Source organism: Daucus carota, chromosome 6, assembly GCF_001625215.2.
Source record: "Daucus carota subsp. sativus chromosome 6, DH1 v3.0, whole genome shotgun sequence".
NCBI classification, from domain to species: domain Eukaryota; kingdom Viridiplantae; phylum Streptophyta; class Magnoliopsida; order Apiales; family Apiaceae; genus Daucus; species Daucus carota.
Window position 1 is genome coordinate 12,516,939 of NC_030386.2, and position 17,372 is coordinate 12,534,310.

At 36.0% G+C, this 17,372-nt stretch overlaps 2 protein-coding genes across 4 annotated transcripts; both read right to left on the reverse strand.

The window, feature by feature from the left end:
• Positions 1-6,979: 6,979 nt before the first annotated feature.
• On the reverse strand, positions 6,980-12,348 carry LOC108227761 (uncharacterized). 2 transcript variants are annotated; one of them, XM_017403086.2, is made up of 6 exons: positions 12,098-12,348; positions 11,881-12,005; positions 9,157-9,246; positions 8,272-8,324; positions 7,526-7,631; positions 6,980-7,244 (listed from the first exon to the last, which is right to left on the reverse strand). In XM_017403086.2, the coding sequence occupies exons 1-6, from the start codon at positions 12,294-12,296 to the stop codon at positions 7,158-7,160; spliced, it is 660 nt and encodes a 219-aa protein (XP_017258575.1). In that variant the 5' UTR covers positions 12,297-12,348; the 3' UTR covers positions 6,980-7,157. The 2 variants fall into 2 exon arrangements, with proteins under 2 accessions (XP_017258575.1, XP_063935581.1); XM_064079511.1 differs by lacking the exon at positions 7,526-7,631 and having other exon boundaries at positions 12,098-12,342.
• A 334-nt stretch (positions 12,349-12,682) lies between these two features.
• Positions 12,683-16,717, reverse strand: LOC108227759 (calcineurin B-like protein 10). 2 transcript variants are annotated; one of them, XM_017403085.2, is made up of 9 exons: positions 16,560-16,717; positions 16,294-16,474; positions 15,967-16,049; positions 14,645-14,704; positions 13,856-13,964; positions 13,687-13,739; positions 13,412-13,492; positions 13,194-13,306; positions 12,683-13,082 (listed from the first exon to the last, which is right to left on the reverse strand). In XM_017403085.2, exons 1-9 carry the CDS (start codon positions 16,587-16,589, stop codon positions 13,028-13,030), a joined length of 765 nt encoding a protein of 254 aa, XP_017258574.1. In that variant the 5' UTR covers positions 16,590-16,717; the 3' UTR covers positions 12,683-13,027. The 2 variants fall into 2 exon arrangements, with proteins under 2 accessions (XP_017258574.1, XP_017258573.1); XM_017403084.2 differs by having other exon boundaries at positions 13,412-13,549.
• Positions 16,718-17,372: the final 655 nt, after the last annotated feature.

The following is a 17,372-nucleotide window of genomic DNA, read 5'->3' on the forward strand; positions in this document are numbered from 1 at the left end:
TTTTCCTTGATATAGAAGGAATGTTGACTGGTCCAAACAGATCCATATGAATCAGTTGAAGGGGTGAACCAATGTCAGTCATGCCTTTGCTCCTGTGTGATGCTTTCTTTGACTTCCCTTTTTCACATGCATCACAGAGTCCTTCTTGACAGAATTCTTTCTGTGGTAATCCTCTCACAAGTTCCCTTTTGACTAAAGAGTTCATAGTCTTAAAGTTCAAGTGTGAGAGCTTCCGATGCCATAACCAACTATCATCAGCAGAGGCCTTGGTGTAGAAACACTTGACCTCCCCCTTACTTGCTGAGTCTATGTCGGCTATAAACAAACTTGATTTTCTTACACCACGAAGTGTAAGATCCTTGTTCTTCCGGTTCTGGATTAAGCAAACTTCCTTCTGAAAGATTACGTTGTATCCTTTGTCACAGAACTGACTGATACTCAGTAAGTTGTGCTTAAGTCCTTCCACCAGAGAGATATCTTCAATGATGACATTTCCAACTTTCAGCTTACCATATCCCGTTGTAAAACCTTTGCTGTCATCTCCAAAGATTACAATTGGGCCGGTTCTCATCACCACATCTGTGAGCAGGGACTTTTCTCCAGTCATGTGTCTTGAACAACCACTATCAAGAACCCACACAACTTTACTTTTCCTTCCTGTGCCCTGCATTCACAAATGGATTAAACTTTCTTTGGTACCCAGACGTTCTTGGGTCCAGGTGATTTAGTAGAAACAGGATTATCAACAGAAACTGGTTTAACATGTGCTTGTTCAGGGGTGACTGGACTCTTCTCCTTTTTAGTCTTAGCAGAAGTGCTTTTAGACTTGGAGTTGGGAGTTTCCTTCTTCTTAGAAGGACTATCAGTCTTTGCCACAGGGGCAACAGAAGGTGCAGGCATATTCATATTCATAGTGGATGGTGCAGAAAAAGATGCATTCAACATGGTAAAACATGCAGACATCATATTCATAGCACATAGCATGCAACCTACTCTACCACATGGCAAATGAACAGCATTCATGTTAACAGTATTAGGCATGCTAGAAACAGAATTATCTACTTTAATCACTTTACATGCATGAGTAAGATGATTAGTAGAATTGCAATTATTACAAACCTTTCTAGCATTAGAATTCCTAGAATTGGAGTTCTTAGGATCTAACTTGCCATTCCTGTTGTTCTTCTTTTTGTTGGAACTAGTACTTCCTAATCCAGTTTTATCTGAGTCATTTCTGACATGGGTATTAGAAGGTACTTCTTGTGATTCCTGTTTTACTTGAGGCTTAACAACTTCCTCATTTTTCAACTCTTCCTTGATGACAAGGTCTTCTTCTATCAGAGGTTCTGTTTGTGCCATTCTAAAGATAGGGGTCTTGGTGTTCTTCAGAATTTTAGGTATATTTGTTCCTTCAGGAGCATTCTCAGTTCCTGCTGAAACAAATATGCCTTCATTCTCTTTTCTCTTCTTTCTTTTGGCTCTTTCCAAAGAACTATAGTCAAGGCCAATAGCAACCTTCTTATCAACCCTTTGACTATCCAGGATCTCTTTCTGTAGAAAGGCAGAATTCTGATAGGCCCTAAGCTTAGTTTCTAGGTCAGCAATCTGAGACCTAAGGGACTCCTCAATTTCTGCACTACACTTCTCCTTATTCTCTAGATATTCAATTCTATCTTTAAGGTTAGTGTTTATGAGTTTCTCTAAAGCTAATTCATCTACTCTTTCTTCAAGTTTAGCTATCTTTAGAGAAAGACTACTGTTATCTGATTCTGAAGCTAATAAACTAGTGTGCAAGTTATACATCTCTTGACCTAGTTCATTTATAGTCTTTTTATAATCAGCAGTAGTCATGTCATCAACAGAAATTTCAGGAGATACCTGAGATGGAGATTCCTCGACAGTGTCAGCCATTAATGCAAATGCATAATTGCTCTGGACAGGTTCATCATCAGAATCTGTGTCATCCCAGCTTTTTCCCTCAGCAATGTAAGCCCTTCCTTTGTGCTTGGCCACCATTGCTTCCAACTTAGCTTTTAGCTTCTCATTCTCTTTCTTCAGATCCTCATAAGAATTCTTCTTATCATATGAGTTGTTTCTGACAGGAGCTGCTTTGGGTTTCCTGCACTCTGTTGCAAAGTGCCCTAAGTCATTGCAGTTGTAGCATCTGACCTTGCTCTTGTCATACATGTTTGGTTTGAAACTGCCAGTACTCTTTGACCCTGACCCTGAGTATCCTCCTTTACCCTGAAACTTGTTCCCTGAAGCTTTCTTGTACCGGGGGTTCTTCCTGAACTTGATATGCTTGAACCTTGCAGCCATATAAGCCATTGACTTATCTTCCAGCTGCTCCAGCTCTTCTTGAGTGTAGAACTCATCCTCCGGTTCTTCAGAAACTTCATCAACTTCAGCTTCTACAATCTCAGTAATGGTAGAAGGATAGTCAGCTTTGATGGATGAACAATCACTCTGAGCAACAGTGTGATCATTGATACCATATTCAACTAATTGTTGATAACCAAAGTATGGTTGATCAGCAATCAGTGCAGTGGTCTTCTGTAAGGCCATACTCTTGGATTCTGTTGATCCACCACCATATATAATCTTTCTCTGTTCAAGTTCCATCTCAAACGTCTTCAGTTTTCCAAACAGCTTTTCCAAAGTCATAGTCCTGAAGTCGTTTCTTTCCCGGATGGTCTCTGTCTTAACAACTAGATGAGGTGGCATCACAAATGAGAACTTTCTGTTTATCTCTTTCTGTGGATAAGTCTTTCCATGCAGGGTGAGTTCATTCAACAACAACATGAATCTCTCATAGATTTGAGAAATGTTCTCTCCAGGTATTGCCTGAAATGCTTCATATCTGGCAATTAGCATATCGTATCTGTTTTCCCTGACTTCTTCAGATCCCTCCATCAATGCCTCAATAGTGTCCCACATCTGCTTTGAAGTTTTCAGACTTAGTATCAGATGTGTCATTGTCTTGGTCATTGATTCAACAATTATGAGTTGCAGATTATGATCCTGTGCAACATATTCCTTATCAGTGTCAGTGTATTCACTTTTCTCTTTGGGAACAGACTTCTGTGGAATACGAACACCATTTTCAACAGATTCAGGAATAATCTTCATAGGCACAAATGGACCATTTTCCAGAATCCCAATGAACATGGGATTAGCAACTCTGATGTACAGCAACATCTTCATCTTCCAGTTGTTGTAGTCATCCTTGTCAAATGGAGGTACTTTGATTCCTAACTTGTGTGTCGACATTGTTATCAGATAAAATTACGATTGTACGGACAGCTAGCTTTTCAGATTGGTTACGGATCTCAGATCTGTATATCGATCAGCCTCGCTCTGATACCAATTGTTAGGTCCAATCAGACGTAGAAGGGGGGGGTTGAATACGTCGTACCAATTTCTTCGATTTAATTTAATTGCGGATAATCTTATTTCAGTCCATGTTAAATCAATCGTAAATAAATAACTCCAGCAAGTCGGGGAATATTCTTGTATTAGAAATAATCCTCGGGTGCTACAAATTCCAACACAAGTGTCGGCTGCAGAGACTACAATCACTCTATTACAAATTCTCGATAAATACGATCTTCTAATTTAACTCTCGAGAACGTGTATAGTGTGTGCACTTACAAAGTGTGTAGTTAGTTTCAAATGAAACTACAAAGCTCTATTTATAGGCTTTACAAAATCTAACCATGGTTAACGAGTTCGTCCTGGACGACTTGAGTTCGTCCTGGACGGATTCGTTTTATAAAAATAAAACTAACTCCAGTGAGTATAGTAGATGGCGCCACTTTCATATACACATATATGTATATAAGTATATATATATATGAAAGTTGCGCTCTACATACACATATTCTCCACTGAGGTCAAAGGTTGCGCTAGGGGAGTCAAACTTGGCGCCCCAACTGTTGCTACTGTGGTTTTTGACTTAGAGAAATTATGTATTCTCACATACTTGCGCTAGTGAAGATAATGAGAGGCGCAACCTTTGACTTAGTCAAAGGTTGCGCTCCTATGCAGTGGAAACCTCACTGTATGAGGTACTTAGGCAATTCTTCAACATATTTACACTGTGATGAAGGGAAGCGCAGGTTTTGACTTTAGTCAAACCTGGCGCCTCACTCCTTCCACAGTGTAGAGGGCAATGTGAGCGCAGGTTTTGACTTATGGTCAAACCTTGCGCCACACAGTGGATGCATACTGTCTATTACTTAGACAGATTTCACAAGTCTCCTCATCTTGCATAATGATTAAATATACATATACATATAATTAATTGTGGTAAATTAATTATTTGAATTATATATTCAAATAATTAACAATTAATATATATATATATATATATATATATATATATCTAATCAAAATTCTTTGGCAATATATTCTGGAGCAGCTCGATTGATTTGATCAATTAATTCGTTGATCGAATCCACTGAATACTTTCGTATGTCCTGACGTCCTGTGCACTGGTCTGGTTCACGAACGACTCGAACTGAAATAATTCTTTGAATCCTTTGCTTGATAACATACTTGATCAGTCATTCCTGGTTAGATGTTGCTTCGATAAATTTGATTATAAATAATCAAATTAAATATACTGGAATCTTCTGGTCTTTGATACTTGATCTTCAGGCAATCTTGATAGCAGAAACATATTGAACTTTATTCTTCACTGAGGCTTGAACATGTTAATGAACTTCTTCCAGTGGACGGATGCTCGTCTCAGATATCTTGATTGTCTTTGTCTGTTCGTCTCCAACCTGTAGATTCCTGTATAATACTTACGTATTGTTTCCTGTCTTTTGTTCTGTTGAGTTATCGTAATTACAGTTACGTTACATTATGCTTTACATGTTATTTCATACAACTTATGGTTGCAATCATTTACTACTATTCAATTAAAACAATAACCAGTAGTTGTCGATTATTATCAACACCATTTAACATAAGTGGTAAAAAGCACATTTACCAATACCAATACTAATTTACTAATACCAATACTAATTTTTTAAACCAACTATAAGTTTAAAGGCACGTGGTGATATTGAAATTCTATCATATACAAAGAATATTATATAGAGTTTTCACAATGCCAATTATTTAGAGCATGTATGATATGTCTTACATTCTAATGTGTGAGCAAGCCTAGATATAAGTGATATAGTATGTGTGCGCACAAGTCATCTGTAATCCTGAAAGTCTTTGTACTTTTATTTATCATCAAGGTTGAGATCTGCCATTGTGATCTTCAGTAGACTTTAGAATTTCATGATATTTTGACTTTCCTGGTATTTTCATGATATTCAAAATTTTCTGATTTCACTCAACGCTATCTTCATAAATGAATAAGCATTGATATATCTTGCTTCAAGAGTGTGCAGTGAAACCTTTCGAATACTTAGACAACATCTTCATTGATTCCACAATCTTCAATACATCAATCTTTATCTTCACCGGGGCATAAACATATTAATAAACTTCTTCCGGTGAATTTATTCCTTCAAGATTGTAGATCACTTCTTTATCCTTTGTCTTCATATATTCTGATTCATGTGCCGGCATAGTATTATTTACACATCCTATTCTATTGTTGAGTTATCATCCTTATGTAACAGACAAAATTGTCTTATTTAGACTAAAAATAAAATTTCTCCCAAATCGACAGATTAAGGACTCAACTGGGCTCTTTTACATGAATTTTAAAGTCTTTAATTGAAGAAAAATATTCTTCTATGTTGCACAACAATTTTTTTTTTTTGCCAATTTCATCATAAATATAGTGATTTCAAGCATTTTTCATATTTTACGGGGCTTAATTCTGCTTCTTTGAAATTTTTTTAAGTCTTAAATAATTTTCAAAATTTTTAAACCGAAATTTCATTCCAAACTTTCAGAACATATCCTGAATTTTGAAATTTGCAAGCACTTTATGAATTATTTAATAAATTAATTCGGCCTGAAAATTAAACACATGTTTAAATAGACCCAAATGAGCTCTATTTATGCTCTCAGAGAGTCAATGAGCTTAGGGACTAGAGGACCTACCTCATTGAGGTCTAATAAACTCCTTTTGAACACCCCGGTCTATGATCTTCAAGGGCTGGAGGATCATTGAGGTCTTATTAATCTTTTTTTAAGACCCGGGTCTATGAGTTCTGGAGGTTGACCTTGTTGAGGTCTAATTAGAGGATTTGTCTTGGCCTAGGGCACCTAGTTCCAAGTCAACTAGTGGGCGTTCAATATATCCAGCTCGACGCTGGTGAGGTCCTGGTGAAGCGCGCCCCAGTCGAGCACCTTAAGGTTAAGCGCCTTAAGCACTCTCTTAAGTGCTAGCGCTTCAAGCACATAGATCCAGCCTAGCAGGAGCTCGGGGTCAGACCTCGCCGAAGGTCGACTAGTAGTTCTCAAGACTCCCAGGTTGAACGTTGTGGAGCACTTTGAGCCAAGTCTAGACCTCCCTTTACAAATTCAACTTAAGCTATCTTGAATTAACAGCAATAAATAATGCTCAAGTCGAACTTCTTTCCAGGTCATTTCGACCCGGAAGGAGTTGATGGGACGATGCTCTTAAGTCAGTGAGGACTCGACGTCCGAGATTATTTGATCTTGATTTCCCTTGTGCGATGGATCATGTTCCTGTCATTCACCCGACTCGGGGAGACGACCAGGTTGTGGGTTCTCCTCCTCATTAGAGGATCCTTAGCCTGACTCACACCCCACTCCGAGGAGACTATTTATGTTAATCGTAACTTATTTTAATTTATAAAATCCACTCTATAGAGTTATAAAAGTTGACATGTTGGAATATGGTCAAGCAATATGATATTTCATGTGCAGAAGAATTTTTACTATACATCTAGCTCTATCAATAAATTCCAATTTTTTATTTCATATCATATGGTAAAGATTTATATAATAACTGCTTACTTAAAAATCTAATAAAAACCACAAATTTTGTAAAACAGTTGTCCTTTAGGCCTCTCGATTAGAAGTGTAAGTAAGACCACAGTTAATACATATTATGGAGCACATTCTAGCTTAATCTCCACTTTTAATACACTTCATATTAATTGTCAGTTTGTGAAGTTGAGCACTTTGCACATTTCACCCACCATTTACACCATTCAAGATTAAGTTGGAGGACCATCAGCTACGAAGCCTAATTTTAGCATGACCTCTTGCAGACGTTTTGTGTTTGTCAAGTATAAATAGCCAATCTGCATAAAGAATAAATTAGATAATAGAATCAGAGGAACCAGGTTCTTATTACAAGTCTTAAACAAACTTGTTAAGATGTCAGTAAGTAAATCACATACTTAATACGATATATATACTGCTTTATTAGAAAATCATATATCAGATCATATATACAACCTTTTCATTGCGATAGTTATCAGTAGTAATAGGATTTATCTTTTCTTAGAAAATTTGACATCACTCACTCAAGCTCTTTTTCAACTACAAGATTTAATGAAATAGCAAGTAGAAATAAACTAACAAGTGTTTCAAATGAGGATGCTCTGTTGTAGACAGCTACACCAGCACGTTTCTTTGTCCTTGTTTTGGCTGCTGAGCCAATATTTTTTCCCCAGCGGATAATATCACTGCAGTGGATGCTTATCAGATGCAATAAATCAATATGCTACTCTGCACTTAACACTACGGCATGCTTATACATGATATTCCTTCAGGGAATCACATTGAGGCACGTCTACTATGCAAAACAAGTATTCCCTGACCGAGCTAAAGTGTGGCCTGCAAGAGCCACCTCCCCTTCCCCCCACAAAAAGAAAGAAGATAATAATGAAAAATCATGACCCAAGAACCTGCCCGCCTCTGCTAGTATGAAGGACAAATGCCATTAACCCATCCAACATATCCCAAAAACTGTTGTCCCTTCCATATACTATTAACAGACACACAATAAAGAACCCATTACTACTATTATCACATTATGAAAAAAGTTAACCCTATAACCATTCCCCAGAGTTCTATCATCAAGGCGCCAATAAGCAACTCATGAAATTATAGTATTAAATAAATAAATTTTTTTTACTGGTTTAAAAAACAGGTGTGATCCACTACTAAACATAGCTATAAACGAAACACAAATTTCACTGGTTTTATTCTTTTTAAGACATGATTGTTTCTTCAAGAATTTTCTCTCCTAAGATCTATAAACACAAATCAACTGCTATACACTGACGAAAGAAACTTTTAAGAAACAACAAAATGCAAACTAACATTTCTTCTTCGGATAAAACTTTATCATTTAAAAGCTTGCGTAGCATTGCATCCTGCAAAGACATGAGACCAACTTGTATTACTTATTTTTTCAAAATATTTTAATAAGATATATATTACAAAAACAAATGTAGTTGTGCAATTTAGGTACATAACACAACTTGAGCACTAGAAAACAGTGATATAGTTCCAAAATATTCAAATACGAAATTTTGTACATGATTGTGTTATGTAGTGACTGAGCTCACCAGTACATAACAGTGACTAGCATATCATTGTAACATTTCTTATTACCTAATAAACTTGCCATTAAGTGTGGGAAATTTGAATAAATGGTTAGGTAGGTTCATTTTTCAATGCCTATACCATTTCTACAACTAAACCATTCTCACAATCAGCTTTACCAATAATTCGATGGACTAACTGATGCCTTAAAGAGTAGCTGGCTTTCAGACTCGGAACTTGTTGCAAATGTACAAGAGAAATGCTGAAGATAATATGGAATCCCAAATAAATCATACCAATCATGTCAGTAGTTCTTAAAAATATATAATTAAGCTTATTTTCTCAGTGTGGTGAGGGGTGACTGGTGAGCCAACCCAACTATTTAGTGATAAAAATGTTATGGAGTAGATGTCCAAGAGCTGTGATATAATCATGCAACAGAGAAGCCAACATTCTTAAAACCAATATTTTAGCGGAGAACAATAGATTTATCCAGCAAACTAGATATAGATAAATATATAAATTCAACTATTACCTTCCCAATATTAGACACAATGAGATAATTAAAATCTTCAACTTCACTTCTATATATGATTCACTAAAATTTCAAATCTCAAGATTTAGTTAAAGATCTACATAACTTTAGATACTATACCCTACCTGGGCCTCACAGCGGACAACAGCCATCACACGATCATTGTATTCTTCAATATTTAGTGGAGGGAACAAAAAGTGTCTCCGAGCGTATAGCTGCATATAATATTGTGTCAAACAGGCAAGCTTGTGATGAAATTAATTATATAGGAGAATGTTTAATAACCAGAGTATAGGAAATATATGCAACGCAACAAATGCAGATTCTCAACTTGTAAAATTCTGAAGATATCTTCCTCATTTATTAGGGTAAAGATTTATCACAACTTCTACAAAAAGACAATGCCTCCTTTACATGGTGTACTTGTACATTAATAGAGTCCATGTAAAGAAGCATAATATGCCAATCTTTAATTACACAATCATAAAGAAAATGCATGGTTGTCAGGATGCTGGAAAGTCACTTTTTTGGGACCGACTTGAATGTTTACTTGGAGTTGGAAGCTAAGTTAGGTGAGTTGTCAATGGGGAGGTCGACTGGTCCAAAATTCGGTCCAGATTAGGATGAAATATAAATTTAAGTGAAACACTAAGGCCTAACTTATTATATTAGTAATAGCTACTAACCTACGAATTCGCCAATTATGAGTTGGGTGAATATTCTTTATATTACTAAATACTCCCCGTGTCCTAACCATTTCTTTACACTTTTCTTTTCTGGATAATCCTTCCAATTTCAAAACTTACCAAACTGCTTTCCGGCACTATACTCACTTTATACATTAAATATCAATCGGTCACACCACTATACCCACTTTGCTCTCTATTTCCCACTAATCTCCATGCCCAACCCATTTGTAGACAAATGGGAGGATGGAGGGAGTAATATTTATCAATTATTAGTTGTTACTTGTTTATTTTAGTTTTAACTTCAATAAATCTTATAATCCTTATAAATTAATAATGTCCGATAAGAATTATTGAACTATATCTCAACAAATTTTACTAAATTGTTAATAACAAAATTTTGAAGTTCACTCAATTGATTAATGCTCCCTCTGTCCAGCTAGGTAGTTATGTTTGTCCTATGTTTGGGACAGAGGCTTGACACACATTTTAAAACTTTTATAAAATATAGCTCTATAAATTATTTTAAAATTCCTTTTCTTCTGAATAAGAATTTAATGTTTAAATTTTCATACAAAATAAAAAAAAATAATTAAAAATAAGTTATAAGAACAATATTTATAGAAGCCTTGAAATGTTTATAAGCAATGCAAAAAAAACTGTATACAAATGAGTGGGACAGAAAATACCGTATACAAATGAGTTGGATACAAGGAGTATATGTTATAGTCGATAGTTTCTATACTAGTGACGGAAATATGGTCATTGGACGTGTGTGAGCAATTTTAATACTATTTTTGGTAGGACATGTTAGACTTATGAAATAAACATGTGCACACAACGCGTGGTTCAAATGAGAAGAGTGGTTCTGCACTTGTTCCTTAAAAAACAAAAATAAAACATAAAAATATAATACGTGTGTAAAACAATTGTTCTCCACATTAATATGTGTTTACCACAATGCACGATCCTATATAATAGGGTAAATTATTTATCGATTAGCCGACAAGCCGAACCTGCGGACTCAACTCGAATTACTGCCATGAAAACCATCAGAAAATCATCAATATTTCTCTTCTTTGACCTCACAGTTGAAGTGTGTGTCTTACTCTTCTTTAAACGCATACCGATGATTCATACACGACTTAATTTAAACCTTGAAAAATACCGATGATGCAACACCTAAACCACGGTTGCGAAACACAAAATCAATATATTTTTACTTTCTTATTTTCTTTTCCAACAAAAGCCTCTTACTTGCTACTTCTGATTCATCACCGAATACAGGCACTAATATGAGTCCAACAAAATACTGAAGCCCTTAATACTATAAAGCCAGCCAAACGGGCGGTTTGGCATGCCCCGAACCGTCCCGAACTGTTGATGTGCTGAAACGAACCAAGCCAGATCAAAATCAGCACGGTAGCAATAAACGAACCGGGTACGGGTTCAGTATCCCGCAACCGTGAACCGCAAAGATATATCACGGCACGGCGTGCTGATTCGTGAACCGGCATGTGAGCTTAACCAAAGAGATATGGCATTCAGGAGCTTCAGCTAACATAAAGTTTTTGTCTTGATTTTTCTTAGACCATTGTCCATTCTTTACTTCATACTTAGAATCTTGCTTACTCAAGTTGTAACTTAAATTCTGTTGAAAATTGTTTGATGTAGGCATGTAGCTATATTACCAGTGGCTCACGATTCCAGAGCGCCTGTGTCTTTAAAACTTCTGCCATTTATACTTTCTGAAAGAGGTATATCTTGTTATGCTGCTAGATCACCAACACCTGGGATTTCACCAAAATTTTCTTTAATGGTGTGATCTCGCGCCTTTTCGGCTTAATCTCCTTAATTAATCACTAATCACATTTTAAAACTTATTAATAATTTATTAATTTGTGGTTAAATACAACTGAATATTTTATTAGAATAATGTATAAAAACTGAACAAAATAACCCGCCCCACCAAACCGCCGCCAACCCGCGTGACGATTATGGGTTACCTTCTCCCCGGCACGAGCACGGCCTGCCTGCTTAGCACTTAGCAGTGCCGGTTCCATGCCCAGCGGAACAAGCATGGCCCGCCGTTAAACCGCCCTTTTGGCCAGCTCTATTAATACAATACTACAATAAGCACTATTCATAACCATGAAAGCAAACCTCATAAATGCAGTCACCAATAAAGGCCAGAGACGCCGCATTGTAGATGGACCGAGGGTTGTCTACCTTAGGTGGTGCCGGTAACCATGTCTCGTAACCCATACAAGTAGTTCCCCTCACATCTCCTGTTGAAAAAACAAAGGCAGTAAGTAAAGAGAAAAATGGCATATAAATAATGCACACCACCTGTTCGATAAAGTGTACGAATGAAAAATACCTTGTTTTGGGCTACTGATGACGATGTCCGACTTGAAGGTTGTTGTAGTGATGGCGGGAGGTGAAGGGAGCGGAGTATTAGGGAGTTTGGGAGTGGTACGATGTGGGGTGTAAGACAATCTCTGATGTGTTTTTGTGTCTAGTGATGAGGATGAATAAGCTCTTACATTTAAGGAAACCATAGGGTACTGTAGTAGCATATTTGCAAATCTTATCTCCCTGTCTCTCAACAATCATAATAAGAATATAAGATATGTGTATATTCCATTCAAGTTTACAAATTATATTTTTCTAAAATTTTCATGCAGTCAATTTAGATATCAAAATTCAAATTTTCATAGATAGTTAATAATAATTTTGAAAAGTCTTTTACAAAAATTCAAAAGATGGCTGTTTTAAAAAAAAATCATAAGAAATTCAATGAATTTTTAATAATATTATAAAATGATACATTTTTTTAATTATATTTAGTTATTATTAATATCTTGTTAAATCTGGCTAAAAATTATAAAATCGGTGAGATGTTACATCAACTAACAAGGACAATTTACACATCTGATCTGACCGACCTCTTTTATGCACTCTATGTCTCAAACACTGATGTAACTTGATCATTTCATTGTATTTTGTCTTGTCCAAAAATAAATGAAATGAATTTGGGATTTTCTCTGTCAGATTTAAAAAATAATCAATCTGTACAAAGAATGTGAACCAAAAAGAATCCAGGCAAATGGATCAGGATAGGCTATTGGTTCCCCACCCTGTCTGTCGTGGTAATTGTTTCCACCCTAGCTTCCTTGGCTGAAGGTTAGCTATTGCATGTCCATGAAGCAAATGTGAGAGCCACCAAACAATCTGTACAAGTGGATGTAATCACTTCCTCGCTGTGCTCTGTTTTGTAAAGCCCGACGTTTGTTAGAAGAGAAGGACTTTAGTCGACAACTCCTGTATTGAAAATAAAACTTGGAAATGCAGTGGTGATGTCCCTGGTACATAGATACAATATGAATGAATTTCAGAATCATATAGCATATAACACCTGAACAAATGATAGAAAGTGTTTATAATTCAAATATTGGTAATGTATATAGAAGTACTTTAGATGAGGAAGAGTCATATTCTTTAAAAGTGTGGGGTGCCGAACAGCAAAGGATTTCCATTCTTCTTTGCTAATTTTACCATCCTTGTCAGCATCTGCATCCTCAAAGGTCTGAGCCCACCAAAAAAAATGTGAGTTCAAAAAAGGACTACAAGGTGAATTGAAAAGTATAGTTCAAAAAAATAAAAAAATCAAGTAACAGGTAATATCTCTTTCCTTGTCAATAATAGCTTCAAGAATCTCATCTGATAGAGATGCATTAGTTTCCTTCAAGATGGCGACTACCATTTGCATCACCTGAAGAATATAGTAACCCTTATCAACAGTGGAATATTGCGAGTACCTATGTAATATCTGATCATAGCCTCAAAGAAATCAGTAGATGGAAATATACAGAAATATAGGAGAAAATACACTGCATTAATCATTTTATGCTCATTCTTATGTAAGAGTAAATTATCTCCCTATCTGAGAAGCAACAAGATACTCACTTCTTCCCGTTCTATGAATCCAGTTTGTCTTAAATCATACAATCTAAATGCGACTGCATGAAACAAGGAGAAAATAAATTATTGCATTTCAAAATTTATATGTCTACGAGCTTTTCGTCTTTAAATAGTAAGCAAAACAAAAAACAAACAAATTTTCTGAAATACTCACACTCGATCTTTTCTGTAATAGAAGCAGCAGGATGGAAAACACCAAGGACATGCACGAACTCTTCAAATTCAATAACCCCATTTTGCTTTTCATCAAAAAGATCAAAGACCTGGATTAAACAAGATGTTATGGACCAAAGAAAGAGATGCATACAATGAAAGTTTATCGTTACTTTGGTAGACTGCAAGTTTGTTGAACTTGTGAAGATATAAAACATAAAGTTAAAGGTGCTTTAAATGTGATACACATGTCTTTATTTAGATCAATTAGGTGCTTTATGGATGAGCACATTGTTGTCTAATATACAGACTTTATAGTGTATAGAATAATAGGAACAGAAGAAAGTAAAATAATCAGATATGAGATCAATTCCTTGTGAAAAGTGATTGGTTAAATAAGCTGTTCCTATGAAGGCATTATTATATCATATCTTCAAAATTAGTAAAGGTCTGTAAATGCACTTTAGTGCATCTCAAGTCTCTACCCATGACACCAGGAGGGCTTTTAAGTTTTAACTTTTACCCTTAGCTGAATATAAAACTGTCAAACTATTGAATCATATTCTATACTGAAGTACATCTTAAATCTATCACTTTATGATAAATTGCTTGGCATGAAATTTACCAGACACACAACTAAATGACCATTTTTAAACATTTTTCATGAAATCCTTGCAACATTCCCTGAAAGATGCTAAAAACTAAAAACTGATCCAAAAATGAATTTCAATTTTTGAATTCTTATTTCAGGTAAGCAATATTAATAGACAACTTGTGGCATATAACTTACCTTGTCCAGAAAAATATTTTTGCCGGCGGATGAGTTGAACAAAGCCAATTGGAGCTCCTCCTTCAAATAACCACATCAATGATTATTCAATGTGTATCAAAAATAAGACATCTTATTTCCACACAAAAGAACCAATTTTATTCCTTATTTACATCATTAGAAATGATTGCTAACCATGCACAGTTGCACCAGAGACTAGACTACATACAAATTTTACCCACCACAATCTTACAGTGTTATTTGCCAAGATATGTCTGGCCTATTATATAAAATGGGTTGGGCCCACGTCAGTAAATTATACTAACTACAAGGTGTAGACATGTAGATTTTATTTTAAGGTGCTGGTGTAGGCATCACAAGGAATATAATGCTGGCTTCTCCCTGATGAAGATGGAGTTGTCGTCCTGGATACGCTGAGGATTTTGAGTTCAGCCCGCCTCACATCACAAGACTCTAAAAGACAACAAGGAGCACCTTAACAGCCTGAAGTGTCATACTACAAGGGAGTGTCAGCTCTAATCAGAGAAAACACCCTAGTATATTGACAATGATATGGATAAAGTAAAGTAGGGTCAACTGATAATTAAAGGTAATGAGATCAAGATGCGCTCTAGGGCGAGAACCCTAGCCTATTTAGGTTGTTTGTTCTCCCCAGAACTACATATGGCTCGATTACCAAGGTACACAGGCACATTGTGTAAGACTTTTTGAAAATCAATCCCGACCAAGAGAGGGAATTCTCCTTTGTCTTCGGATTACCATAATGTGAGCCACCGTTCTTTGCTTATCGTCACTATCATCAACCATCACCTCATAGATCTTATCCTCACAACATCCTCCGAATATTGTGTTATGAAATTCCTCAATGCCATGTAGTTAACAAATTATAGATGAAATTTGAATGCAATATACATCACATAATGTATACGTTATGCCTGATGCAGGTATCAGTGCTTCAAAAAACTCACTACAATTCGAAAATCAAATGAAAAGAGAACAGTAACCAATTTGAAACTCAAACTGAACGACTCAATTTCGAAGAGCTAGTCCAACAATGTCTTAGTGCATTCCCAATATATATTATACTACAAGGACTTCTAGTGATTTAGTTAGGAACACTATTTTATAAACTCCAACACCAATCTTTGTATTCATTCTCCGTCATTATTATTATATATTAGTAACTGGGGACCAAAAGTGTAGGAAGTAGTGGCGATCAGAAGTGTTAAAAATTTGATGAAATAATTTTTTTTATTCCTAAAAGTAAATAGCAACGGCCATGTTACTGGTGGGAAGTCCTGGTGATTTAGGGAGAGGAATACCTTGTGAATAAGACCATCATCTATAATTGAGCTACTCAATTTCTTAAACAGTTCCCGCAGTGCCTCCACTTCATTAACCGTAACTGCAACAATAAAATTGAATTAGACCTCTAGCCTTTATAAATTAAGATCTTTCAAAAAATTAAGAGAGAGATGCAGAGAGGGGAAGGGGGAGAGATAGATAGAGAGATGGAGAGATGAAAAGGGGGAGAGAGAGAGAGAGCGAGGGAGGGAGAGATGGAAAGGGAGAGAGGGAGAGAGAGGGAGAGAGAGAGAGAGAGCGAGGGAGGGAGAGATGGAAAGGAGAGAGAGAGAGAGAGAGCAAACACGGAGTTTCTTGAGAAAGTCGAACGATATCGTTGAAGGTATAAAGAATAGGTTGAGCGGGCGATGAAGAAGGTTTCAAATGAAAGCAAGCAGCTAAATTGCAGACGAGAGCTTCACAGAGAGCTACGAATGGTATGAAAACAGCGCATATCTTCTCTCCAATTGTAAATGAGCTAGATCCCTGATGCGCATTCAAACATACATAGCAAGCAGTAAGTCATACATATACACAATGTATAGGTATAGATAGGGATTAAGTGGCGTACCCAGGTAGAGGAGCTTTTAGAGGAATTCATTTCCGACGCCGATCGGAATCGCAGCTTATTTTCAAAGATCTCCTCCTTTCCATTTTGATACGCGATCGTAATTAAAACAATAAAAAGGCTTCGTCTAATCAAGTAAGTGTAATAATACTTTGGCACAACTCACGGCTAAACAGCTAAAGTTACAGTCACACGTGACTGACCACATCTTTTTAATTTTATTTTGACCTTGAACAAATTGAACGGGATATATGATTTATGAGTATTACTCCCTCCGTCCCACTGAGTTGTATACATTGGGGGACGGGGACGCGGCACGGACTTTAATGCTCCTGTAAAGTGTAGTTGTGTAATTTATTTTTAAAATTTTCTTTTTCTGAATTAAAGTTTGGATGTTATATTTTTATTCAGAAAAAGAAAATCTCAAAAATAAGTTACGGAACTATATTTTATAAGAGCATTGAAATGCGTGTCGAGCAGTTGAAAAGAAACGTATACAATTAAATGGGACAGAGGGAGTATAAAAAATAGTACAGTTTTTTTTGTTTTTTTTTGTGTATTTCGGTTGAACGAGATAGATGGTTGTCTTATAAATATTAACTAGCCCTAAAACCCGTGCAAGGCACGGGTACAGTTTCTAGTGATTCGATTTATAATTCATTTTTTTTCTTGAAGAATTTGAAGCGACCAGTTTGATATTATAAGTTTAAAATTATTGTTGGAAATATATTCTATAAACATTTAGTTAATTTATCGTCTTCACTATCCCTCTAACTTTCTAGCATTATTGTGTTTAAAACATAACATGCAGGCGAT